The sequence below is a fragment of the Haplochromis burtoni genome, unplaced genomic scaffold (genome assembly GCF_018398535.1).
Source record: "Haplochromis burtoni strain Fernald_Lab_line unplaced genomic scaffold, NCSU_Asbu1 Contig_9, whole genome shotgun sequence".
Lineage (NCBI taxonomy): Eukaryota > Metazoa > Chordata > Actinopteri > Cichliformes > Cichlidae > Haplochromis > Haplochromis burtoni.
In genome coordinates, this window is record NW_024582370.1 from 3,946,547 (window position 1) to 3,973,669 (window position 27,123).

The window sequence follows — 27,123 nt, forward strand, 5'->3', positions numbered from 1 at the left end:
TAAATGTGGTCTTTTTAAAGCTTCCCTTGAGCAACCCAGCAAGTTGTTTTCCAAGAAAATAATTCACCCCACCTCAGGGTGCTTTGTTACTGCTGTCTCTAATCGCACCTCGCTGGCTTATAAGAGATGAAAGTTACAATAATCAAGTGATAAAAATAAATGGGGTGATAAATTTTCATACACCAAATGTTTTCCTGGCTCCAGCTTCAGTTAATGAGGATTTGCTGCTTATGTTACAGTAAATCGAATTTATTTGGCGAAAACGAGTCATTGCGAGCCTTACACTGGGATTCAAGCTGTTTGGTGACGTCACCATCATCAGGACATTAAGTTTTGAAGTTTTTATTCTCCTGAATGAAAGTAGGCACTTAAAATTGTTTCACAGCAAAGATATGAACTCTCATTTATTGCTTAACTTAAAACAGTCGTCCTGTGGCGAATCAACAATGGCGCAATTAATCTTTCTCATAATACCCATGTCATTGTGCTGATTGTGCTTCAGTGGCACCTGAAAAAATAGTCTGGGTTAAACTAAAATAAGAGTAAATGAAAAATGGCCGTTTTCTTTCAGAAATTACATGACAATTCACCTAAAATGAGAGATACCAACATCCTGATAATGTACTCTCACAAGTTAAATTTGGAGTGTTTTACCTAATCCGAGGATCTTTTTGACCTACGTGGAAGAGTCCATTTCCTCAAACAATTGAAGGACTGCGCGGAATCCGCGCGTCTCTCTCTCTCCCTGCAGTTTGCAAATAAGGACATAAATCCGAGCAGAGTTTTTACGGTTATGGTTACAGATGCTCTCCACGTACCTACACTAAGTGTAATAAGCATTTGTATTTTTTGTGAAAAGAAAAGAAAAATCCCAGTATTCATCATAATAATGAGTGTTTAATTCATTACTTGGTAACTGTTCAGTCTCTGCCCTAAATTGTAAAGACTGCGAAGATAACAGGTGGTTTGCAAAAACAGAGTGAGTAGAATTGACTTTTACTACTTCAGTTTTGCTATAACCACAACTTTTCTCCTCGCTTGCTTGCCCACATTTAGATTTGTGGTTGCTATGGCAACAGCAGGACTGCGCAATAGTGCTGAGCGTTGTTGTACTCAGTGTGCATGTAAATGGCGCATGGCGTGCTGGGGGTGGGCCTCTCCATCACAACCCCATCCTCCATCAGTGCTGCAGCTCAGGCACGGGAGTCTTTCTGAGGGGGCGGGGACTGTTCCGATGCAGAGGGATGCTCCGCAGCCCCACGCTGCACCAACCACTCTGGAAATCCCTGCTCACATCCACACACACGAACACGCTGACTGGCACCGACTCCCTCAAACTCCCAGCATCTGTGCTCCATCCTTCCTCTCCTCTCCTGTCTGTCCCCGGTCTCCTCTCTTGTCCTCTCTCACTGTGTCTCTTATCGCCGCTCCGTCAGCCGCAGCTCTGACTCACTCAGCTCTTCTTTTCCCAATTTGAGCCAGCGAGACCCGGGAACATGTCCTCCAACCTGACCTCCGGGAACTCAGCCGGGGGCACAGGGGCCAAAAACAAGCCCTTGTCTCCCTTCAGGAAGAGGGGAAGCCTGCAGTACACAGCCAGCACAGGTGAGTGGTGGCAGACTGGAACTGCAGAGGGAGGACGGTTTGAGCATCCTGATCTTGTAACAGAAGGAGGAATAATATGATCTGAAGCCAGGGGGATTAGCCCTGTACTATGTATATTTAGGTGATATTAGATTATTCTATTTTAGAAAACAAGAAAAAACTCATGAAAGAAGAATCTTTGGTAATTACTTTTTCTTCATAAGTAGTTGGGAAATGCAAACCTGTTGATTAGAGCAGTGCAGCAGAGGATGCTTTGGATGCTCTGCGGGGGATTTTGCCTTCATACCTTGCAGTTTAATGTCAGCATTCTGGCTTCTAGTTTTGCCCTTCAACTCTTATTTTCCAGCTTCATTTTAGAACACACACAACATGCATCAGCTGGATCATCCAAAGTAGATTTACAGTATGATCGGCTGCTGCTGTATGGAGCAAATTTGATGTTGCATAACTTGTTGTTGTTAGGTGAAAACCGATGTTTTGCCTGTTTTAGCCTAAAGGGTTACAGGCTGTTTGACAGGTTGGAAGTGCTTTATATTGTTGCATGCTTTCGAAACATATTGCATGCAGTGAAAAAACAATTTTAGTCCCTGTACAGCATGTATAATTAGTCTTCTCCTTTAAGAAACGGGATAGGATGCTTAGATAAACAGCAACAGCGGTGTTTTTCACTCAGCCCCATGGTGGTATGTAGCCTGCAGAGAATATGTAAGTTGGTACCTCAGGACCTGATCCCCCACTGAATGAGAGGATTAGCCTCCCTTCTGATGTATGCACACACTGGTCAGGCTTTCACTGAAACTACAAAGAGTATACAATGACCAAAAGATCAAATAGCAGCTATTTCTGTTCATTAGTCTTCTTTGAAATGCAAAATATTTTCATTCAGTTACAGTTACGTCATGCAAATGGTGATATAATGAAAGATCACACTTAGACCTTATGAGTTGTTTATAAGGAATCAAACACCTCAGTGTCATTCAGAACTATTGTCAGTCTTTGTTGGTCATCTGTTTTTCAGAGAGAAAGAAAAATACGCAAATATTAAATAATTTCACCCCACCGCAGGTTTTTGATTCAAGAAAATGAACTGAGCCATAGATAACTGTATTTAAATGGAAGAAGACGCCCGAGTCTCGATGTTATTTCATTTGGAGGAAGTAATATAGTCTTTCCTCACTGGAATACATTTGAGAGTTTGGTATGACATAATGCACACACAACATGTTCTTAAAAAATATACTGCGTCTTTAAAAAAAGCTCCTTCAGATAGGTCATGTCACCACTGGGGATAGACAGCAGCATGCTATGACGCTACGATGATTGGCGAGGTAGTTAGGGATTGATTTTCAACCCTGACAATAAATGCAACAGCAGGATGTCTGAGGGATTTGTCAGCCCCCCTCCCTTCCAGTCAAAATGCTCCCTGTAATTATCCTCATTTGCTGCTCCAAAATTGCCTTCTTGTTGGAAGAAATCATTGAAGAGAAGCAGCACTGGCAGAAACAGGAAGCGCAGGCTGTCTCTGCCCAATACAGATTGAGTACTGAAGCCTCCGGGGTTTGATTTAGAAAGTCTCCACAGAGGCGCATTAGGACAACATCACATTTGATGTTGTTAAAGCATCCAGGGAACCTTCTGAGTAAGCAAATATGACATTTAAGTGACTCATTTTTGTTTTTTCAAAAGGACGCCCTCTAGTTCACACCACTACAGTACACTGCAGTCTGTATAAGATGGAGTAAAAATAAAAAGGTTGCAGGTTAGCGAGAGTGTGACTATATTAGATGTTCTATTTGAAGAATTACTAAGGTTTTTAATAATGCTCCAGCTGCTTATTAGAGATCATAAATTCAAGATTGTGTGCTTGCTGCTCTGCTGAATGGTTGTTTAAGCTGATATTCCCCATGCTGGAAGAGCTTTTATCTTATTAAATCCAGCAGAGCGGAATAAACAGAACTAAATGAATCTCTCACAGATTAAATTTCTTCAAGGGTTGTAAAACCTCTGTACACATAATACCCTGTACCATGTCCATCAGGCAGAAAGGCTGTGGTGTAGCATATGCTGTGCAGTGAAACTCTTCAAAAATGTGCAGGATTTGTGGAGCGAACCTCGGCAGAGAGAGAAGCAGTAGGTGAATCACTTCTGTGGCTGTGAAAGAGCCAGTGCCGATATTAGACCGACACCCACTCACCAGTTTGGCTAGTCCATGCTGTGCGCTGTGTTCCACTTGTTGAACCACTTAAAACAGTGCAAATAACATGTAGCAGTGGATGTTTATTCACAGATTCGCAATAATTGATTAGCTATCGTTATCTTCAATACAGCAGCTGTCATATAAACGCAGTGAAGGGTCAGAGTTAGGGCTGGAAAAGGCATTCTAGCACTTTGGAAAGGCAGAGCAGCATAAAAAAAAAAAATCAAACACAATTTCAAGTATTACAAAATTCTGATTGGTCGTTCATACAGTAATGGATCTTTGACACACTGCACTTTGCCCACATCTCGATCACACCTCCTTCGGATGTGCCACGCCTTGTCATCATTGCATGTCACATAAGTCAGAGTCCGTGTCATAAACTGCTACAGTAATGACCCGACAGAGATCCTGTAACGATGGTGCTCAACCCAACACACCTTCAGCTGATAACCTTCAGTCAGTCACTCCTTATGTCCATCCTCAGTCTGTGCTGCAGGTTAGCTGTTGGTATATCTCTTACTTACATGAACCAACTTATCTGGCCCTATACGGGTCTCATGGACTTGTGCCCTAAGGGTGGGACCATCGTTTCAAAGGACATTTGCACGTACTTAATAATATGGTGCTACAAGGGGTATACTGCAGAGTCCTCTGATGTCATCTGCTGGTTGCAGCACATTGATCTGTGGAGAGTTGTCTTGTTTGAAAGGTACGGTGACGGCTACTACAGATATATTCTTCAATAGAAAGACTAGAAAGCATCTAGTTGCTAAAATATAGATAATATTTTCAGTGGTTTGTGTGACCCATTTAGAGGAATCTTTGTGTATTTTAAGTATTTCCTTTTAATACAGCTTTCTACTAGAGCAGCAGTGATAAGTGAGTAATTAGAAGTAATTACGGTGCTTAATAATCTTTTCTGTAAGGAAATAGTCCTAACGTAAAAGCTTCAACATGGAAAGCAAAATATTTTCTTGATTCTGAAAATATCCAGATCAGCTGAGTATATTTGGATTTGAACTGTTGGGATTTTCATGCCAATCATGTCAAAATAACCCCTGCAAGTCATCGGTTTAATTCATGACTGAAGAATGAATGACAACACATCTTTATATAAAAATATGAGGCATTGCTATGATTGAAATAGATAATTGTTACAATGTCTCATTTAATCTAGATGAATCTGTAATGAAATGTATAATTATCAAAGCATATTAACAATCAGAGAGGTACTCTTCAATATACTGATGTTTTTTTCCATATTGATCCTCGGTGCTGGTTTTTGTAGAATGACACGTTTCAGGGCTTTGATTAATCCGTGTGTGACTCTGTGTTCGACCATCAGAGGGAGCCTGGTCTGAAGAAAGTGTTGTTTCTGTGAGGCCTCAACAATTTGATTAGACCTCTTGAAAGCAATTTGGAATCTGAGTGCCTTGAAAAAAGAAACGCATCCCAGTAGTTATATGGACTTTTCAGTGCTCTACTTTGTTTGACGGCATCATGTTTGAGTCTGGAGCTTGAAAAGAGGATACTTTTTTTGCAGTGTGGTATAATGATGGCCAGAGTGCTTTTAATCAGTAATTTGTTGTAGTCCAGTGCAGCTGCACAGTCAAACTCTATGCAAATTACCTGCATCAGCAGCATCACATGTAATTTGTTATGAAGAAATTCTGACTGGCCCTGCGACCGGCTGGCGACCTGTCCATGGTGTACCCCGCTTCTCACCTTATGGTACCTGGGACTGTTCCAATGAATGTCTTATTTTTTCCACAGGTAGCTACAGTTTATTCCTCACATATGTTTCTGCTGCTAAAGTAAAGAAATGCACAATTTACTTCATTTCAGTCACATTTTCTGAACTCTGAAATGTGAGCTATTATTTCATTTGTTCTTTTTTAGATGTTAAATCTGTTCCAAGCGAGAATAATGGCTCCTGTATCATTTGTAATAAAAAGACAGCATAGAAAAAGAGTCTAAGATAGGGACTGAAAAGGTAGGAATTTCTTTTACTCAGCTCTGAGTTTAGACAAACTGAGCTGAATAATATTGAGCAAGAGAAGATAAGATGTTTGACGCAAGCACTCACTTTTTAACATGATACAGATTCAAGTTTTAAGCCACATAGTGTTTTGTTTATGAGCGTTAATTGTGTTTCAGACACAAAACAAAAGCATAATGCACTATATATGTATATGTATATATATATACGTATATATATATATATATGTATAAATAAACCACCTTCACTGCATTTTCACCACATTTTTGAGATCCACATTGTTGCTTCTGTTATCCAGCGCAAATTTACATTTGTTACAAAAGTATATCAAAAAAAGTAAAGAGCTTATTCAGTGGAGGGTTTTGCAAATGTTTAATATTTTGAAATCAGGCTGTAGAAATGCGGGTCATTGTGTTACTGAAGAATAATTTCAAATAGCATATGCATAGTTCTGTGATTGGGAATGCAGTCGCAGACCTGCAGCATATTATGTTGCTGCAGCAACCGTAATGGGGACAACATTGCTGGCCCTTTAATTTCATTCATGTGAGAAGAGAAGGAGGCAGGTTGCATCTATCGAACAGGCATCTCTCTCACACTGCTACTATTCAGCGGCAAAAAAAAAAAGAGAGAGACAATGACGTCTCAAACCTTGTTGCTGAGACAGCACCGCTTTACTCACACACACTGAGGATACAAACATCCTGAACACATGGTCCCCTCAGCAAAATACAGCATGGACTATAAGGTAGACAGGAGCGGGGGGGTTCTTGTTGCAGTAACTCATAGCAGTAGTAGTGCACATCCTCTGGTAATGTGCGCCATCCCCCCCTGCCTCCTTACCCTCCCGTGGTACGTTCCAGATAGATGTCAGAGGCATTCAAATGAGGAGGATCAGCTCCAGAGGCAGCTAGTGCAACGACAGCTGGCCTGAACCAGGAGGCAGACAGAGCAGAGGGTGGGGGGTCACATACTGGGATGTGAAGGGGAGTTCATGGATCTGCTGGACCAGCTCTTTGTATGTATGACAGGGACAGATTAAGCGAGCAGAGGGTATGACTGTGTGAGTCTGTGAGTGCATTGATGTGAAAGCATATGTACGCGTGTGGGGGGGTTTTCATTTATTTTGCCAGTTTTGACATTTGACTGTTTGAAGTGTTTCTTTCTTGTTTCTTGCCATCCCTCTGTCCTTGTCATCACATTTAACCCATCTTAAAAGGACAGCAGACGCCATCCTGGGCCATTTGCTGTTTGGCATGCTCCATCGCCCTGCCAGGACAGCTTCTCTCTCCCTCTCTCTGTCTCTCTTTCCTCCCTCGGCCCTGCTAGCTGCTGGTTAAGACAGGTTCTGAGGAGGCAGGTACGCTCCACTACCCTCATCCCTTGCAACAAAAAAAAAGCCCAAATAACCCTTTCGCTCTCCTCCTTTTTTCCTTTCTCTTTTTCCCAATCACTGCCACTCTCCTCTGCCTGTCCCTTGGTGGCTTTGTGTAACAGCCCTGAGCAGTGCTGTCTTTAGTGCGCTGAGAAGAATGTGTGTCGATTGATTGTCCCAAAAACTGCTTTTCTCGCGTCTTTTGAGAGTGCTCTAAAGGTGCAACCGTGCAAAGAGAAGCAGCCAGGATCGATAAATTGAGCTACGCCTCCAACCGCAAGACCCTGCAGAATTTTTTTTTTCAAGTCTAGTGGGCATTGAGCTTTTTATAGTTTTGGTATTGCTTTTCTTTATGGTTCAACTGAGAAGTCTGACAACAGTAAAATAAATACAGAGAGGAGATTTGTGAACATGCAGTTTGTGCAGCTGCAGAGACTAAACCATCACTTGGCATAGAAGAACTTTCAGTAATGAGAGATGGTGGCTGATTGATGCATAGCTGGATAGCATCCTTTTTTGTTTATATGACCAGGAGACTGCCCATACAAGTGGTGAGTCGCCAAATTTGGTAATTTAGTTACGCTGAAGTGGTAATCTGCGCCCATCGATGAAAAACAACTGAAACAGTGGTTCCGAGACTATCCACATTTACTCCCCTGACTTATTAATCATACTTGTCCATCACCAGTAATCCTGCCATCTCAGCAGTGCTGACACATGTGCGCTGTGAGAACATACGGCTTCCACTGAGAGAGATTTGCTACAGAGGCTGTGAGTCACTGACGTTTTTTGTGAGCAGAAAGCTGCACAGTCAGTGGAAGAAGGTAGAAAGCATTTGGTGAACCATGGCCTGTGTGGTTGTAGACAGAAAGAGGGGAGGGTGTAGAGGTAAAAGACAGTCAATATACAAATATAACCATCCTGTAATCTTAACTCTGATCGGTCAGGGAATATTAACGCTCTTTGGAAAGTTTTATTCCTGTACAAGGTTGAGAAAAAAGCAGCTCCAGGAGTAGGTTGACTTCCCAGTTATCGTTGCGTCTGTGGTGACTTTTTAAACCATGCTGTAAGACTTGAGCTGGGACCTCTCCATGCTCTGTATTGCTACTGAAATATTCATGTGGTGGAAGTCTCTCTGCAAGCTGATACTATCTGACCTTGTTTTGAGGCAATATGTAGTGACGAGCTGTGAGAGAGCATGTTGCTGCGTTGTCTCATGTTCAAAGTGTTTTTTGCTCTAACACATGTGGTAGAGCCGAGAAACACTTTAAATTGTGTTTTAATTGGACCCTCGTGCACCTGCCTCATAGTGCATTAAAAGCTTCAGCCTGCCAGATTATATATAGTTTAAAGGCAAATGAATTATGGCTGACTTTAATTTTTGAGTGGTTTGCTCTTCTGTTGGGGGATGAGTTGTTATGCAACCATTGATGCTACTGATCCAAATATAGCAGCCATTAGGGGATTAGCTTGGGGTCTGGTAGGCTTGGCTAGGCTCTGCTCTATTGTGGCCCAGCATGCATGTCTTTGCCACTGGTCACCTCCCGCCCTCCGCACAAGTGTCCGCTGTAATCATGATGATTTTGATGTCTCCCAGAATAACAGCGGAGACATATCTTAGGCAACCGCTACGTTTGACAGACTTGCCCTTTCTTAATAGCAGAGAAGCGTCTATGTGTGACTTCAGTTTTCAGCTGAGATTGGAGCATCGCAGCATTTTTTTACTGACTCAACCCTGCTTTTGGAAAGAGGAAGCTGACTTATATGCGCATCAGTATAATTTCTTATTTATATAAATGATTTATTATATATTTATAATTCCATTACGACTAGAGCTGCTATTAACAGCTATTTGTATCAGCAGTTAGTGTGCACTAAAAACTGTCAAAATAGTGGGAAATGATAATTATGGCTTCCAAACTTAACCTGAAGTGAGTATAAAGTACTTAAAATATTAGCTTTCCAATATTGAAGTATAAATATTTTATGAATATTAAAATATCCAGTTCTGTGTGGCATTTTTATGTTTTCTCTGTGTCTGTGTGTGGCCTCTCTGGATATTATTCCCATAGTCCAAAGTTAAGCATGGGGTTATGTCTCTGTGTTAGCCTTGTACCAAACTGGTGACCAGTCCAGGGCATACCCTGCCTCTTGCCCCATGGTAGTTGGGATATGCTCCAGGCCCCCCTGACCCAATTCTTTGTGCTTAATGCAAAAAGGTGCTGAAAATACTCTTCAGAGATGAGCTTGAAGCTTCCTGCCATTCACCTCTGATTTCTGCCATCAACAAGGCATCTCACTCAGAGAACTGCAGCTCACTGGATGTTTTATCTTTTTTGAATAATTCTCTTTAAACACTTGAGATGGTTGTGTGGGAAAATTTCAATAGATCAGCAGTTTCTGTAATACCCAGGCAGTCTGGCACCATCAGCTGTGCTACCTTCATAGTCATTCCAATCAATTAATGAAAAGAAACATTATGGTCATCACTTTCTTTCTGCTTGCATGTCTAAACGCTTTGAGTTGGCCGATTAGATATTTGCATTAACAAGCAGTTAAATCGGTGTTCCTAATAAAGTGTCTGGTGAGTTTATAGTTATGCATAGTGACTCTAACCAAACAAATTGTAAATAAATATGCAAAAAAAACCAGCTTTGCAACTTTCACTTGAGGCTAATTTTGCCATGTTTGTCGACAGCACTATGATGAAAACTTAAACTGGACTGAACCTGCTGAGTGTGTAAGCAGAAAAAAATCTTCAAAATGACATAAAAAAGAAGATTTTACAACCATTTATCTTTAGACTTTCCCAGCACTGATGTGTATTTCAGAGAGGAAGCTATACAAGATGATTCTGTGCATCTCCTAAATCAAATGAATCCGCTTTTTAGTAAATATATATCAAATATCAAAGATCATTTTTCAACACAGTTCAGTAAAAAATGATATTTTATATAAAGGGAAATTGAGTTAAACTCATTCAACTATTACAGGGCAAAACATTATCATACTCAAATAATTAAGAAAAAAGTTTGCGTTTCTCATAATGATCTGAAAAACCTTTTAGCCAGAAATACTGTGCTTGTTTTGACTTTACTCCCTTGTAGTCCATGTGAGTGGGAGTGGGAAGTGCTGATTGGACGGTGTTAAGCAGAAGGTGATAAACTGGTGGTGAGTTGTGGTCCAGCCAATTATTTTACCACCGTCTCTCTTTATAGCAGCCATTTCGCCTACTTCACTGAGTGTTTTTTTTTTTATTAAATAAATTTTAATGAAGCTTTTTGTGAAGTGCTAATCGGCCCAGTTAATTGGCCTCTCTGGTCTCCTTTGCTTTCTCCAAGGAGCAGGCATGCTCAGACATGCTGCGTTAAATAAGTCAAACTTGAGTGCAGACTTTAAGTATCAAACAGTGCGCCCTCTTTGACCTTCTTGTGTGTATGGTCTATAAATGCTGACGGACAACAGTCTCAGTGACAGCCTAGCATGCACAGGATGAAATATTTAGCAGGATGATGAATATTTCAGTGGCAGGTGCATCGTTTCAAGGGGAAGATTAATATCTGTCTAAATATACGCCGAGAGGGGAAAGTGCGATCTCTGTTTTCTTTTGTGCTATAAAAAACAGTTTCCACTCATACCTCTCATGTCCTAAGTCTTTGAATGTCAAGAACCAGCCTCCTTTATTTTCCCCTCTTCAGCTTCCCATGACAACAGGGTTTGTATAAAACTCAAGCCTTGCAATGGCAACAATGGCTTGCATCAGTCGGTGTATGTGCTGATGGGCTCTCCACCTGAATGGCTCATTGTGTCTGAAGGCACAAACAGCCACTGAGCTCAGACCTCCACTGCTGTGTGAAGAGGAACAACAAGCTTCTGCAGATTGTTTTAGTGACTTTGAAAAAGTTTTACAAGCAATCTTATCGGTCCTAACATGCAACATTAAGAGTAAATTACACTGAATCGATACTTTTGCTGAGTGAATAAAAAGCTTTTAGCAGTGGAGCTTCCCTGACTGAGATGTGCATTTTTCAATTTGTAACAATGCATTACCTCATGCTCAAAAGCTTTTTAACAAACCACCGAAACCTTTATAATTTGATAATTCTGAGGAGCCTAGAAAAAAGTAAACGTCTTAGACTCTGACAGTAAATCTTTAAATCAAAGCGAGCAACACTTTATAACAGCCCGCAACTAAGGCTAAAATTCCCCTGTAATTAAATGGACATTCAGTGTGTTTTATTTGAAGTCAAAATGTAGTTTTACAGTTTTACTGTAAAGAAAGAAATAATTATACTGTAAATAAATTTAAGTAGTGCACATGTCATTTTTAGTAATTCATAATTTCCCGGTAATTTAGCAAAAACCAAAAATGATTGCGCCATCTTTTTGGGGTGCAGGCTGTATTATGGAGTAGCATAACCTTGCCTAACTTTCAGGTATTTTACAGAATGGGAGACAAAAACTTTAATGTAGGTAAATTTAAGTACAACATAACTCATTTTAAAATGTTATGTTTCTTAGTAATTTTGATGGAAAACAATATTTCCAATCCTACATTTACGATGCATGATGAAGTTTCTATTGCTCATTTGTTCTTTTTTACTTATGATGTACTTAAAATTACTTACATTATAATATGTGCCTCCTTTCCTGCAAAATATCCAGAATTTGGGTAAGGTTAAGCTACTCCATAATACAGCCCGTGTGCCCAAGAGTACAGTTTATGATGTAAGATGGGGAAATATTTGTTGTGTTTTCCAATAAGTTACCAGGATATTAATTATTTGTAAGTAAATATAATCACATTGCAATTTCGAATTAAATACAATTAAATTTAATTACGCCATTAGTCATGGGCTGTATTATAAAATATTACCCTAAATGGAAGCAAGTTCCTATTATCATGCACACCAATGACAAATTATTTCCTACAGGTTATTAAAAATGCAGCACAGGCAAAGACATGATATAAAGATAAACAGCAAACATTAGCCCCATGTGCTCCACTCAGTGGGTTGTTTCTTCTCTTCATACTGTAATTAGACCATTATTTACTGAAGTCTCGAAATAAGGCTCCTGAGAATATGTTATCACAGAAGAGAAACTGCTCAGCGCCTACTTTCTTTCCCTATTTATCTGCAGTTGATCTCCGTGGTACCCGCCACCTCCTCACTTCCCAGCATTCCTTGCCTGGGATCCCTGTGGCCTTGAAACAATCCATTGACCTACGTACTTCCATGGATGGAAAATACAAGGAGATTGCCGAAGTCAGTGTTCAGCCACTGTGCAAATAATTAACCAGTGATGTTCAAAGTTACGCCGTGGCTTTCATTTTTCTTTGTCTCTGTCTGAAGGAGCTGTTCTCACGCAGCCTGGCAGAGAGCGAGATGCGGAGCGCCCCCTATGAATTTCCAGAGGACAGCCCCATTGAACAGCTGGAGGAGAAACGTCATCGCCTTGAGCGACAGATCAGCCAGGATGTCAAGTAAGCGCGAGGGGCAAAAGAGGTATTTGACTTTGCAGTCAGACTATGAACTCAACTCGGCCTTTGTGTTTGTGATCTCAGGTTTGAACCTGACATACTCCTACGAGCCAAGCAAGAGTTCATGAAGACTGACAGTGCCACAGATCTTGAGTGAGTCAACCGTAGTCACATGAACCCCTCAATGCTCATCTTAAACTGCCAGAATGGTGATCTCATATGTTTATTTATCTATCGTAAGATACATGAAGGAGCAGAGCCAAATTCCTGACCTGCAGGAGAGAGAACCGGTCCCTGAGAGGGAGTACCAGCGAGTCACTATTTCTGGAGAAGAGAAATGTGGGGTAAGTCAGAGTGGTCACTGCAGGAAGACTGTGTGTGTGTTTTTTTCTCTTACAGTCAAATCTTTCATGAAGACATCTGTTTTTCTGTCCTAGGTTCCATTTACAGATCTGCTGGATGCTGCCAAATGTGTAGTGAAGGCTCTGTTCATCAGGCAAAAGTACATGGGCCTGTCGCTGCAGAGCTTCTGCAGAACCACTGCTCGTTACCTGCAGGAGCTGAGTGAGAGACCCCTAGACTTAGATATCTATGAGGAAGAGATCCCAGAAACCACAGTCACTGCAAGTATGAATGTCCTCATCTGCACCATTGCTCTTGCATCATTTTATACTGTAATCTAAATTAGTCAAAACAATATTTATTTAGTATACCCCACAGGTTCTGAGTCTGTTGTTACGGGCCATCAGGTCCTTTTACAACCGGGGTGAGAGTGTTGTCTGTGTCCTCGCCACAAAGTCAGGCACGTTTTCAGTCTGTGTTGGACTCTGCCTGGTTTTCCCCTTGTCTCAGATTCTGTAGCTGGGGTAAGGAGGGTGTCTGCTTTGGAAACCTGAGAAAAGCATCCTGCTTTTTGCAGTTGATGTGGTTTTGTTGGCTTCATTGGAGCATGACCTTCAGCGTGCACTGGAGTGGTTTTCAGCCAAGTGTGAAAGGGACAGGATGAGAGTCAGAACCTCCAAAATGCAGGGCACGGTTCTTTAGTGGAAAATAGTGCAGAGCTCAGAGTTGAGGAAGGGACTGGCCTGAAAAGGAAAAATGATTTACCAGAAGACACCCCCCCACCCCCAAAAAAGAAAAAAAACATATGGTCGTGCATCCTGGGTAATTACTGGAAGAGTAAGGTCATATAGATATATAGAGATAGGGAGAGGTACTTGGACATCCAGAGGGAGTTTGGTGTTGAATTACTATTTCACAATGTTAAAATGAGCCAGTTGGGGTCATTTGGATATCTTGTTAGGGTGCCCCCCTAGATGTGGGTTTTAAGACCCAGAACCTTACCTGAAGATCATATATATCTCTGGCCTGGGACCAAATTGTGACCTAACTTCTGATAAGGAGAAGGAAGGAAGGAAGGAAGGAAGGAAGGAAGGAAGGAAGGAAGGAAGGAAGGAAGGAAGGAAGGAAGGAAGGAAGGAAGGAAGGAGGGAGGGATGGATGAACAGATCTTTTTTAAACCCATGATTAAACTAGATTTTATCAAGTAAATAAGGAACATGTTACGGTTCAAAATGTTAGGAGTCTTTGTATGTCAATGTGTTATTTAATGTAAATGTCTGTCTTTGTAAATTTAGGTTATCTGGTTTATTAGACTAAAAAAAAGAAATGTATGTGTTTTTTCATTTTTTAAAATATTTCAATACAAATCAAAGCTGTTATTTATTTCATAACAAATTTGACCCAGGAGATTTAACTGCAGGATAATTTCAGCTCAGTCTTGAAGACAATAATAATTACCAACAGTTTTTTGCACCTGTGTTCTTGAGTGCTCTACTTAGGCTATTCTTGCTCAGAAATATTTGGTAATCTGTGCAATTCTCTCATATTAAAACATAACCAGGGACACCCACAGATCTCACAATCCATCTGTTGCAGGCTGTCACAGCATGTAGGCAGTTAAAGTCAGACCATAGCTGCACTTGCTTGCCCACCTTGAACAAAGTCGTGACACACTGGATCATTCTGTCTCCTCTTAGATGCCACAGTGCACCCACCTGTTTCTGAAACACACCCCTATGAGAACGTGGACCCCACCAGCATGCCCCCTGATATGGGTTACGGCTGTAAGATGGTGGATGGTGTTATGCACTTGTACACGACGAGGAACACTATGGATAAGTGAGATATCTGTCGGGAATCTTTTACTTTCTGCACACATGCTTCGTCCTCACCGTGACTAGATTCATGTCTGTTTTTAGACTTGAGTTCACACATTTTGCTTGAGGAAAGAGTGTTTTAGTTGTTATGTTGCCTACAGGACCACAGAGCTGGATCTGCCGTATCCAGACCTGCAGGAGTACATCGCTGATATGAACGTCATGATGGCTCTCATTATAAACGGGCCAGTGTAGGTTTCCCACATTTTAAATAAATTATTAATTTAACCTTATAGTTAAAAAATAGATTCTCAAAAAGGATCAACAGAAGTTTATTTTCAGACTGTCACAGAAAGAGTCCATCATTTGTCTTTCTTTTGGCTTTGCCACAGAAAGTCCTTCTGCTATAGACGTCTGCAATACCTCAGCTCCAAATTCCAAATGCACATCCTGCTCAATGAGATGAAGGAGCTGGCAGCACAGAAGAAAGTCCCACATCGAGACTTTTATAATATCCGTAAGGTGAACTTGAGAGCTTTTCTGTTTCACCCAGTCATGGTTAGTGTTGTTAAATCCAGAAGCAGACTGCAGTATCTTAGAGGGTTTATGTTCCCTGTTTGTCTGACTTGTTCCACAGGTTGACACGCACATTCATGCTTCCTCTTGTATGAACCAGAAGCACCTTCTACGTTTTATCAAAAGAGCCATGAAGAAGTATCCCAAAGAGATTGTACACGTGGAAAGAGGCAGGGGTCAGACACTGATGGAGGTGTTTGAGAGCATGCACCTTACAGCCTTTGACCTGAGTGTTGACACACTGGACATGCATGCAGTGAGTAGTGCCCATAAAGGAGACTTTAAAAAAAGGTCTTCAGAGGTGCTGCCTGGTCAGAGATTGTGACTCCGTATTTCACCTTTTTATTGCAGGATCGTAACACTTTCCACCGATTTGACAAATTCAATGCCAAATATAATCCCATTGGCGAGTCCATCCTGAGAGAGATCTTCATCAAAACGGACAACTACATTGAGGGGAAATACTTTGGTCACATTATTAAGGTGCTCACTGTATGCACAAACACTTGAAGTTGCAAACACTTGTTTCTTACACAGACCAGTCGTTTCTGGTACCTGGAGGCGGACTCTCTGGGCTTTGGCGCCCTCTGGCTGACTTGGTGTGTCTCTTCTTCTCAGGAGGTGATGGCCGACTTGGAGGAGAGCAAGTACCAGAACGTGGAGCTCAGGCTGTCAATCTACGGCCGCTCCAGAAACGAGTGGGACAAACTGGCCAGATGGGCAGTCAAACATCAGGTCTACTCCGACAACGTGCGCTGGCTTGTCCAAGTGCCACGACTCTTGTGAGCTTAAAAAGAGTAGCAAACTGAATTAAATAAACAACAATGAAAAAGCAGTCCCCTCTCTCTTTAGAGCAGATTTTAAGTAAGCTAATAAAAACTGATGATACTTGCACTCCCTTATTGCTAAGCTACTCGACGTTACGTGAGATTTGTAAATATAAATGTGGTGTTGTGATATATCATGTGACAAAAATTGAGTGATAAAAAGAAGAGTAGCAACGTAACTAAGTTGTCATGCATCTTCTCCATTAACAAAATGTTTTGTATTTTACCGCAGAACTACTGCAGAAAGAGACAGTAAAAAGAAAATAGTCCCTATATTAAACGGTTTTGGCTTCTTTTTTTTTATAACTGGAAAATGCCTGAAAAGAGACACTGTTTCGATTTTTACTGTGTTTAGTTTTTGTTGTTTGTTTTTGTGTCATTTATATAACTTATACTGAAAACTAAGCATTTCCATGTATCTAGCAACTCTGACACAAATCCAAGTCAACATTATGAATGATCCTTCTGTAAATATCTATTGAATACATGAGTAAAATAAAGATTTGATATCTATTATTTCCTCAACCCATTCGTTAGTTATCTCCCCTGTAGGCTTCTTGAATTGTTTTCTTGTTTCTTCAAAGTGACGTCTACCACACGAAGAAGCAGCTGTGCAACTTCCAAGAAATGCTGGAGAATATCTTCATGCCTCTGTTTGAGGTTACGGTCGACCCCAGCAGCCACCCAGAGCTGCACCTCTTCCTTCAGCACGTACGACATCTAAGCTTTTTTTGGTCATTTGCTTTTACTGCAGTCACTTTTTGGGTAGTCGTTTTATTGATCTGCTCTTCATCCCTCAAACAGGTTGTGGGTTTCGACAGCGTGGATGATGAATCAAAACCAGAGCAACATATCTTCAACCTGGACAGTCCGCTCCCAGTCAACTGGACAGAAGAGGACAACCCGCCCTATTCCTACTACCTCTACTACATGTATGCAAACATGACTGTGCTGAATCACCTGCGCAGGTACATAAATCAGACTTTACTTGATCTGACTGCCTGAGATTTTTGATCCATGATTGTATATTTTTTGTGTTTTTAACATCAGTTAGACAAATAAATCAATCCTTAATGTGTCATTTGAGCTATTAGCATTTTGTTTTTTTTGTTATAGTTATTAGTATCTTGGTCTTTGATAGGAATAGGTGAAGATTTTTAATGCATTTGTAAAAGGAAGTGTTAAAAATTTCTTTCCTTGCAAAAAATGCCCACTTGCAAAATTTTGTTAACCTTTTGTCAAGGTTTGTCAACCTTTGTTTTAACCACAAAAAGACAGTTTTTGTAAAGCACATGCAGCACATCAATAATAAAGATTAATAACATTATTGGATAAAAAGGCGAAAAGCCTGGATTTATCTCATGTGAATTAAGCTCGAAAAACTTTGATAACAAATGCAAATTCTGTTTCGACAGTGCTTAAGGTTACAGACCAAATAATACACACTGGAGATTCGCACTTTGCTTTTATCTGTCATCTTCTTTGTATATGAGTCACTGTGAAGCAGCAAAGAGTGTTTGCGCTGAGCCCTAACACAGCTGAACTCAGCGCTCACTATTGTGTGGCTTTATTGTTTTAGGCTGCGGGGGTTCCACACACTCGTCCTGCGTCCTCACTGTGGCGAGGCAGGGCCGATCCATCACCTGGTTTCTGGTTTCATGCTGACCGAGAATATCTCCCATGGGCTGCTGCTCAGGAAGGTGTGACCTTCAACAGCTGTTGAGCAGCTGTTTACCTCACATACAGGGGAGCTTATTTTTCCAAGAGTTTATGAAGGCCTCAGATTATAGATTATTATTATTAGATTTTATTTATTATGTATTATGTTTCTTCCTTATAAGATTTTGGAAATTTAGACCTGATGTATTTCTGATGCTTTGGTCATCATTGTGCCATGTTTTCTTCCCAGGCTCCTGTGCTGCAGTATCTATACTACCTAGCCCAGGTAGGCATCGCCATGTCTCCTCTCAGCAATAACAGCCTGTTTCTCAGCTACCATCGTAACCCACTACCAGAGTACCTGTCCAGAGGCCTCATGGTCTCTCTGTCTACAGATGACCCTCTGCAATTTCACTTTACCAAGGTAAGTCAAACATTTAATAACATGCTTTAAACCTCCACCTTCACTAAGTCATAAATCCACTGTAAAATCCTAACTAAGTAAAGTAACTAAGTCAAAATGTATCTCTATAGCACATTTTGAGATAAACCTCACAAGAAAATAATTTTTAAAAAAAGAGCAAGCACAAGTCTAAAAAGAAAGAGACCACTGAGTCCACAGATCTCCAGCTCGGAGGGAGAGAATCACCAAGCCTGGGAGCCACTGTTGGAAAAGCTCTGTGCTTTGCAGACACAGGAACCAATCAGAAACAAGCTGCTCATGATTGGTAGATTCATATTCAACAAATCCAGACTTGTTATTTCAGTTTGGCATAAAAAACACACCCGCTGTATCACTATATCTCCCGTGTGTGTGTGTGTGTGTGTGTGTGTGTGTGTGTGTGTGTGTGTGTGTGTTCTTCATTCTGATGCACTTCAGCTCCAGGTTTTGCTTTTTTAAACTACTTTTTAAAAACAGGCAATTTCAACAAGTGATGTTTATTTTAGGTACTTTTTGGGGTTTATTTATTACAATATTCAGTTTTTGGTAATTCTACCCTCTCTCAGTGTTCACTCCTTTTCTACTTCTACGCTTAACCTTGTTTATATTTTGGTCTTCTAATGTAATTGAGCTGGTTCACCAAATTCAGCTTTGGCTATTTCAAATAAATTTTAAGCTCTTCAGACAACATCTTTCAACTAAATTAAATTTTCAAATTTAACTTTGCATTTTCACTACAAAATGCTTTTATATAATTGTCCGCATGTATTTTTTTAGGAGCCATTGATGGAAGAGTACAGCATTGCTGCTCAAGTGTGGAAACTGAGCTCCTGTGACATGTGTGAGCTTGCCAGAAACAGTGTACTGATGAGTGGATTTTCTCATAAGGTATACATTTTTTGTTGCATATCACAAATTCTGGTGTTCGCAGAGTGTTTAATATGACATTTGTGGGGGTTTTTTTTAAATCAGGCAAAGCGTTACTGGCTGGGCCCAAACTACATTAAAGAGGGACAGGAAGGCAATGACATCAGGCGAACCAACGTTCCTGACATCCGTGTCGCGTACCGGTACGAGACCATGTGTGAGGAGCTAAATTTAATCACACAGGCCATTCACACAGATGAGCTGGAGACCATCAGAGAGGAGGGAAGTCTTTGTATGGGAGCTGTGCAGGTGGAGAAGTGACCGTGCTGCACAACACAAACAAAATTCTCACCACATTCCCTGTTTTTACATCAGGACATTGCACAGATTTACATGTAAACATATCACATCATGTAAAAAGAGAAAAGCTATGCTACAGGAAGATAATGAGAGCTGCTGGTAGCCAATATCAGGGAGAGAATTTATAGTCTGTGCACCCAAGGTGTTTGCTTCTTTTAGTTTTTTGAGTCCCGCTTTCTTTATGTTATCACAGTAATTAGAATTTCATAACATCTTTTGTTCTTTATTTTGTTTTGTTTTTTTAATGGTTTGTGACCATATCGTGTCATATTTACATGTTTGTACAATGCAATTCTTCCTGTAGCAGATTTGAGTAACATTCACATTCAAAATTTTAATCAACTCATAAAAAATACACTGGATCCAACAAAGAATCAAGACTCCAGCGTAACGCCATGCAGGTCTCTTTTAGGCCTTTCGTGCAATTTAAGTGAACCAAGATCAACTGTCTTGAGAATCCGTAAAAGGCTTAAACTATTAAGAAAGGAGAGGGCATAGAAACTATTCAACTATGTCTCAAAAGTAAGGCTGTTGGCGGGTGTTCAAGGCACCAGTAATGCAGGCCATACAGAGGATACGTGGATGACTGGAAATGTACTGAAGAGTGTTGCGTAAGAGTCCCATGGAGAGTAAACTAAAGTTGACCAAATAGACGTGGAAGGCTGCCAGAGAAATGGAGCAGATGAACTCCCAGGATTTTATAACCTGAAATAACCTGAACCTTAAACTTAAGCAAAGCAGGATACAGCAAGAATTCATATTACTTTTAGACCAACAAAATAAACTACGCCTTGCAGTCGCAGTGAAACCTGAGGAAAGAGTTAAACACCAGCGTGGACTCAAGGACAAACTGATTAGAATTCAGTGGTCAAAGATTAAAGTCATCGTGACTTCACAAATTCACTGGTCCTTGGTTCTTACTTTAAATTACTTCAAAATCCACACATCCACAGTATTAGTAAAAGCAAATTTGCATCTACAGATTGTGGTTTGTGTAACAAGTTGAGCTGCAGCAGACATGCCCTTTTTATGAACAGCTGATTGATTTTGACTGAATGGGGTCACACGCGTTTCCAGTCACACTAACTTAATTATTATTGGGTTATTTGAGACTTAGATGTTCAAATATAATTTTAACTTGAGTGTTTCTTGGCAAATGATTATGTAGCTGCTAGTCTAGTCAGGGGGGTTTGATCTGTTTATAGCGAGTCTGTCAGAGTTTATTAAAAGTTTAACCTGCTTCAGTAACATTTTTGTTTCCTTGTAGAAAAGGAATTCCCCCCGAGACGACAGAAACTTAAAATGCTAACACACCCATTCCTAAATTAACAGCCAAATAAATTACAAATATTACTTATTGTTTAATAGTTTCTGAAATCATTACATTTACTAAATCATGACATTTGTAGTGAATCGGTTCAGCATCCGGTACAACAGCCTTTTAATAATGTCCGTAGTAAAAATGACGAACTTGGTTGAATTGTTTTAGGTATATGGTTGACATTTCTGCTATAATTACCCACAGGACCTTATGCAGGGTAACTAGCTTAAAAAGTCTCAGTCTTCAGATAGTTTTACTGTTATTTTAGCAGTCATTTCAATGACTCAGTGCAGTGAGAGCACATAAGCATTTGTGTGCAGTGACGCTTCTCATTTGTATTATACTCCTAGTTTGTGACATTGTTTCTGGCAGTCTAAACTTAATTATGGTACCATCTGTCCTTTACATTAAGTTATTTCTGAGTAATAGTACAGTGAGTGGTGCATGCTGATCCCCTCCCTCGGTGTTCCCTCCCTGCACAAGTTCAACCATTGCCAAATCAACAAAAAGTCATTTTTATACAGAACTGAGAATCTGCTAACTTGACAAACTCCTGCCTTCAGTTTAGGTCCTGGTGTCGTCAAACGGCTGCTTGTTGCTATTTCAAAAGCACTGTGTGTCCTCCCACAGAAACATGTGTGTGGTTTGTGTTCAGTAAAGCTGTTTGTGTCTGTAAAAAATAAACCTTATTTGCATTGGAGTGATTTCCTCTTTTCAACAGGCAGAGCAAATATGGTAAATATGTGGGATTAATAAGATGTTGAGCAGGGGTAGGAGTTAATAAGTATGTGCATACTTCTTCCTACTCCTTTTCAGACCAGACAACTGTTATCTCATGTTAGACGAATGTGTTTTATTTTATTATATTTTCTTGTTTGTCTGTACAAATACGTGTGTGTGTGTGTATATCTACACATATATTCATATTCGTAAATGAAAATACATGTAGACGAGTATATATTGGGGTTTTTTTTGTTTGTTTTATTATGTCTGAAATAAATAAAGATACAAATACAGATACAAATACAAATGCATTTGGTTCTCAAAAGTAACAAACATGCAGCACGTCACTTGATTAAGAACATGGGAGTAAGAAGTGCTTGCGTCAGTAGCTGATAATCATGAGTAAAAGACATGAAACAAAGAGCACTTTGTTTTCGTGCCCAGCTCGTCCCCCCTCCCTGTGCGTCAGAGTGAGCAGCAAGTTCAGCACAAAACTCTCTGTATCGCTATATTTTGCTTTCGGACATTTTGCATGTGAAAATCCACATGATTTGAAGATATGCAAATAGCTTGTTTATTATACAATCAAAATATGTCTGATAATAAGGTATTTTAGTTTAACAAAGGAGTGATGTTCTGATGAAGACAACAACAGAAAGCTCTTGAAAATGTAGCTATTAGACCATAACCTTTTGAAAATGAAATTTACATAAAGAAAGCTACTTTGAACTGCTTCCTTATTCATAAGGGGTGCCCACAGCAGATACAGTGCATCCTGAAAGTATTCACAACGTATCTCTTGTTCCACATTTTGTCATGTTACAGCCTTATTTTAAAATGGATTCAATTTTATTTTTCACTTTAAAATTCTGGACACAACACCCTATGATGACAAAGTAAACAAAGGCATCCAAGAAAGAGTCTCCAGTGTGACGAGTTGGACAGCACCATATCCTTCTTTTTCAAGTTGTATCATAAGTTTACACTGAACTTTTCTAAAAGCAGAACATCACTGTTGCTTTATGTCCACGGTAAATTATGCATGAATTAGCTTTCTGATCTTCAGACTTCTCTGTATCAGAGCCGGCAAGAGGCATAAGCAGACTAAGCAGACTACAGACTAAGTCTGCATTAAAATATCTCAGGGATTAAAGTTTACACTGATAGAAAGGGCAGTTTCACTGGTCCACAAAAGGTCAAAGTGGGCTGTTGTGTGGCCCACAACATGAAACAAAAAGGGGGTTTGACATTCCTGTGCTAGATTTATAATACAGAAATAAACAATCATGGGCAATATAATATATATATAATATAATATGGGCTTTAGCTGAGGTTGGGGGTGCTAATTCAAATTCTGCTTAAGGCTGTAAAACCATAAAACCTTGGACTGGCTCTGCTCTGTGTAATGAGTCCAAATATGTTGTCATGGTCCAGAGACTCAGTGGTTTTGGTTTTGATTATTATCTTATGTTTTAGGTTCATTCTTGTTGGGAATTTCTTAGTATCAGGTTTTGTTTCAGTTTTGTATTTCGAGCTCCTTTTGTTCTGTGTCTCTGTGCCTGCCCTGGTCCCACATCTTTGTGTTCCCTCCCGGTTGCCATGTCTTGTGTTAAGCTCATGTCTGTGCATACCTGTTGTATTTCCTGTTTTACTTTGAAGGTCCTTGTCTTATGTCAGTGTGTTCAGGTTACGTTTCCCCTGTCTCGTCAGCTCTGATTTCTCACAACTGTTGCCCTCCTGTATCCCATTCCCTGATTGCCCCTGTGAGTATATAAGCCCTGTGTTTTCTGCTGCTTGTTGCTGGTCCATCTGTGTTGTCGCCGCCATGTGTAGGTTTCAGGTCAGTTTTGTTAGTTTTCTCAGTTTAGGTTTTTCCTAGTTTCTCTGTATCCTCTTTGCCTCACTAGGTAAAGCTCACTCACTGCATCTGCGTCAGTGCCTGCGTTTGGGTCCTTACCACAACCCCACACGTCTGCCATCGCAGCCGTGACATATGTCGACTCACCATGACTCAGCTGTGTCTGAATAAAACGAAAAGTCTCACATACAAGATTCAAAGTTGGCTTACATGAAGTGGATTTATAAATCATAATTTAGCCCATCCATATCCATGGATGCACTGTGCCCGGCATGTGCAGAGGCGGGGGCGGAGGGGGCTTGAGCACCTGTCCCTTTCCTCTTATGGTTCCAAGTGCTGTCACCGATCTTTGCAATACAGAGGAGAACTTCACCCCTGAAGTGAGTCACACTACTGTTGAAGACAGCAACACAGCTGTCACAGCTGCAGAGCTTAGTGTGAAGGTTTCGACACAAACCACAGAGGCTCCACACACACTCTTCAGACTTGAAAACCACTAGATTCAATTCAATTCAATTCAATTTCATTTATATAGCGCCAAATCACAACAAAAGTCGCCTCAAGGCGCTTCATAGATACAGAGAAAAACCCAACAATCATATGACCCCCTATGAGCAAGCACTTTGGCGACAGTGGGAAGGAAAAACTCCCTTTTAACAGGAAGAAACCTCCGGCAGAACCAGGCTCAGGGAGGGGCGGGGCCATCTGCTGCGACCGGTTGGGGTGAGAGAAGGAAGACAGGATAAAGACATGCTGTGGAAGAGAGACAGAGGTTAATAACAGATATGATTCAATGCAGAGAGGTCTGTTAATACATAGTGAGTGAGAAAGGTGACTGGAAAGGAAAAACTCAATGCATCATGGGAATCCCCCGGCAGCCTACGTCTATTGCAGCATAACTAAGGGAGGATTCAGGGTCACCTGGTCCAGCCCTAACTATATGCTTTAGCAAAAAGGAAAGTTTTAAGCCTAATCTTAAAAGTAGAGATAGTGTCTGTCTCCCGAATCCAAACTGGAAGCTGGTTCCACAGAAGAGGAATATGATACCATATTTCTAAGGAACTAGAGAAGCTGATTTGGAGGTCCAATGTAAAAAACAGCAGGAGGAGATCGAACAACACCACGAGCAGCTCCTCAAAACTCAAATCTAGAAGAAGAAGTTGGAAAACACAAAAATAAGAACAAAGAGCCCACTGTGAGTTTGCAGAGCTCAAAGCAAAACTCTGCGCCAGTGAGGCTCTTTCCAAGAAAAAGGATTTGAAGGTCCAAAACCGAAAATATGAGTTGGAAAAAACCAAAGCTTCACATCGAAGCAAAACCAGGAGAACACAAACATCAAAAACCAACTCCAGAAAACAGAATCAGAATCAGAATCAGAAAGGGGTTTATTGCCAAATGTTGAGCAGGTTTACAACATTAGGAAATTGCTGCGGTGCTTCAGTGCAAACATAGTGTCATAAATAGCACTTAAATAGACATGAAAAAATAAAAGTAGAATAAGAATTAAAAGTGCTACGTAGAAAGATATGTGCATGAGATATACATGAGATATATACATGAGAATAAGAATTAAGAGTGCTACGTAGAAAGATATATACATGAGTGCAGGTGGTGATCAGTGCCAAACATGGAATGATGCAGTGACACAGCGTAGGGTCATGTGTTAGGGGTGGGAACAGTCATACGGTTATTGTTCATGTGTCCAACAGCAGAGGGGAAGAAACTGTTCTTATGGCGAGAGGTTCTGGTGCGAATGGACCGGAGCCTCCTGCCTGAGGGGAGCAGGTCAAACAGACTGTGTCCAGGGTGAGAAGGGTCAGCTGAGATCCGAGCTGCACGCCGCAGTGTCCTGGAGGTGTACAGGTCCTGCAGAGATGGGAGTCTGCAGCCAATCACCTTCTCAGCAAAACAGAAAACAGAAAAACAGAAAAAGAAAAAATCTTACTTCAGGAGTCTTTGCAGGCTCTGCAAGACACAAGAAAGAAACAAGAAAATTAATCCAACATTGCCAAACAAGACAATTCTCAAGCCCGGTATGAGACAGTACAGCAGTCAAGTTCAGAAAAAGAGGCCAGTGTTAACAAACCAGATCAAAACGAGACACTCCAGGAGAATCAGCAAGATTCTCTTACCCATAAAAAATCGCACCCATAAAAAATTACCATCGACCAATCAAGTAAAACAATTCGATTACCAAAACATCTGAAGTGTGAACATTTAATTTTGTTTTATTTAAAGAGTATTTAAAATGTTCATGTCCATTACAATAAATTAACAGCAGAAATAAATATGTTTACAGCCTGGTTAAAAACTTTGTTCTGTGAATAATAGCCACTGTATCTGTATCAAGTAATATGCTTTGCTCAATGGTTCATGGCATTATAATAATCATGGATTATTCTAATTATGATATTAAAAACACACACACACTGTATTTTAAAGAAAATACATTAAGAAACAGATTATATTAGATTCATATTTCAAAAGAGTCAAAAGGCTGATTTTACAGCAGCAACATTATTGTATCTCTACGATTTAAACATTTAATAAGCTTTCTGCCTTGCGCAGAATGGATAGCCAAACAAATTGAATCATCATAAATACATTATTTTATATGTATTACTTTTTGTTGTTGTTGTTGTTGTTCTTATTACTTTGTTATTTTAGCACTAGGAATTGTCACAGCTAGCGGGGCGAGCCGTGTGTAATTTATTAAAGGACCCAAGATGCAGGCACTAGTGATGTGAGTGGGCTTTTATTGAGGAGGATGACGTACAACAAAAGGCAAAGGATGGCGAGAACAGACAAAACCTAACTGGGAAAACTAAGAATAAAACAAATCTGAAACCTAGAGACACAAACGGAGATGCAGGGAGACGTAGACAGATGCAGGGGAACCACACAGGATGACGGAAGGAGATAACGCAGACGAACAAGGAAAGGCAGGAGAACGCACAGGGCTTAAATACTCACAGCAGTAATCAAGGGATGAGAGACAGGAGGGGAACACACCGGGGAGAAATCAGAGCTGACAAGTAACCTGAACACACTCACATGAGGCAGAGACTTTCAGAATAAAACAATGAACTTAACAGACAGATTCACAAGCAGACACAGGGACACCATGGACAGAGGGAACACAGAGAAGTGTGAGCAGGCAGGCACAGAACAGAAACCTAACAAATGGCAAACCCTAACAAAAGACATGACCAGAATAAACAAGAACATAGAATAATATAAGGAAACACAAAACACTGAGTCGTCATGACATTTTTACCTATATGTCTAACATCTTTAAAAGTAAGATTGAACCAAATCCGATAGTAATCATCTTTGGGATTTCCAAAGAAACACAAAATTTACAAGACTCTCAAAAAAGGTTTATGTCATATGCACTGATCATTGCAAAGAAACTGATCCTGCAGCTTTGGAAAGGCAACGAGATCCCTGTATTAAAAATGTGGCTTACAGAACTTATAAACATTCTTCACCTTGAAAAAATAAGATATAGTATGAATGATAATGTAAAAGATTTTGAATTAATTTGGCATCCTTTACTTACATACCTTGGGAAAATATAAAGTTCTGTCTCCTTTTTCTTTCTCTTTCTTTTGTTGGCAGCCGGGGGATCGGGACCCATTACGGGCGACTGCGGGTTTTTTTTTTTTTT

At 40.4% G+C, this 27,123-nt stretch overlaps 1 protein-coding gene across 5 annotated transcripts; it reads left to right on the top strand.

The window, feature by feature from the left end:
* The first annotated feature begins 1,103 nt into the window (after positions 1-1,103).
* Positions 1,104-21,572, top strand: ampd2b (adenosine monophosphate deaminase 2b). Of its 5 annotated transcripts, none has more exons than XM_042228301.1 (19): positions 6,071-6,822; positions 7,024-7,164; positions 12,322-12,446; positions 12,534-12,664; positions 12,746-12,814; positions 12,903-13,005; positions 13,099-13,288; positions 14,701-14,842; positions 14,982-15,071; positions 15,213-15,342; positions 15,458-15,652; positions 15,748-15,879; positions 16,015-16,178; positions 16,808-16,934; positions 17,028-17,191; positions 17,803-17,923; positions 18,133-18,306; positions 19,102-19,212; positions 19,297-21,572. In XM_042228301.1, the coding sequence occupies exons 3-19, from the start codon at positions 12,417-12,419 to the stop codon at positions 19,510-19,512; spliced, it is 2,289 nt and encodes a 762-aa protein (XP_042084235.1). In that variant the 5' UTR covers positions 6,071-6,822; positions 7,024-7,164; positions 12,322-12,416; the 3' UTR covers positions 19,513-21,572. The 5 variants fall into 5 exon arrangements, with proteins under 5 accessions (XP_005914966.1, XP_042084222.1, XP_042084235.1 ...); XM_042228305.1 differs by having other exon boundaries at positions 7,029-7,164; XM_005914904.3 differs by lacking the exons at positions 6,071-6,822; positions 7,024-7,164 and adding an exon at positions 1,104-1,605.
* Positions 21,573-27,123: the final 5,551 nt, after the last annotated feature.

Bases quoted from the DNA above. Each gene is read 5' to 3' on its own strand.
- ampd2b (XM_005914904.3), top strand. From the start codon at position 1,497: ATGTCCTCCAACCTGACCTCCGGGAACTCAGCCGGGGGCACAGGGGCC. The intron at 15,880-16,014 runs GTGCTCACTGTA...TCTTCTTCTCAG, and splicing joins ACTTTGGTCACATTATTAAG to GAGGTGATGGCCGACTTGGA. The intron at 19,213-19,296 runs GTATACATTTTT...TTTTTAAATCAG, and splicing joins TGAGTGGATTTTCTCATAAG to GCAAAGCGTTACTGGCTGGG.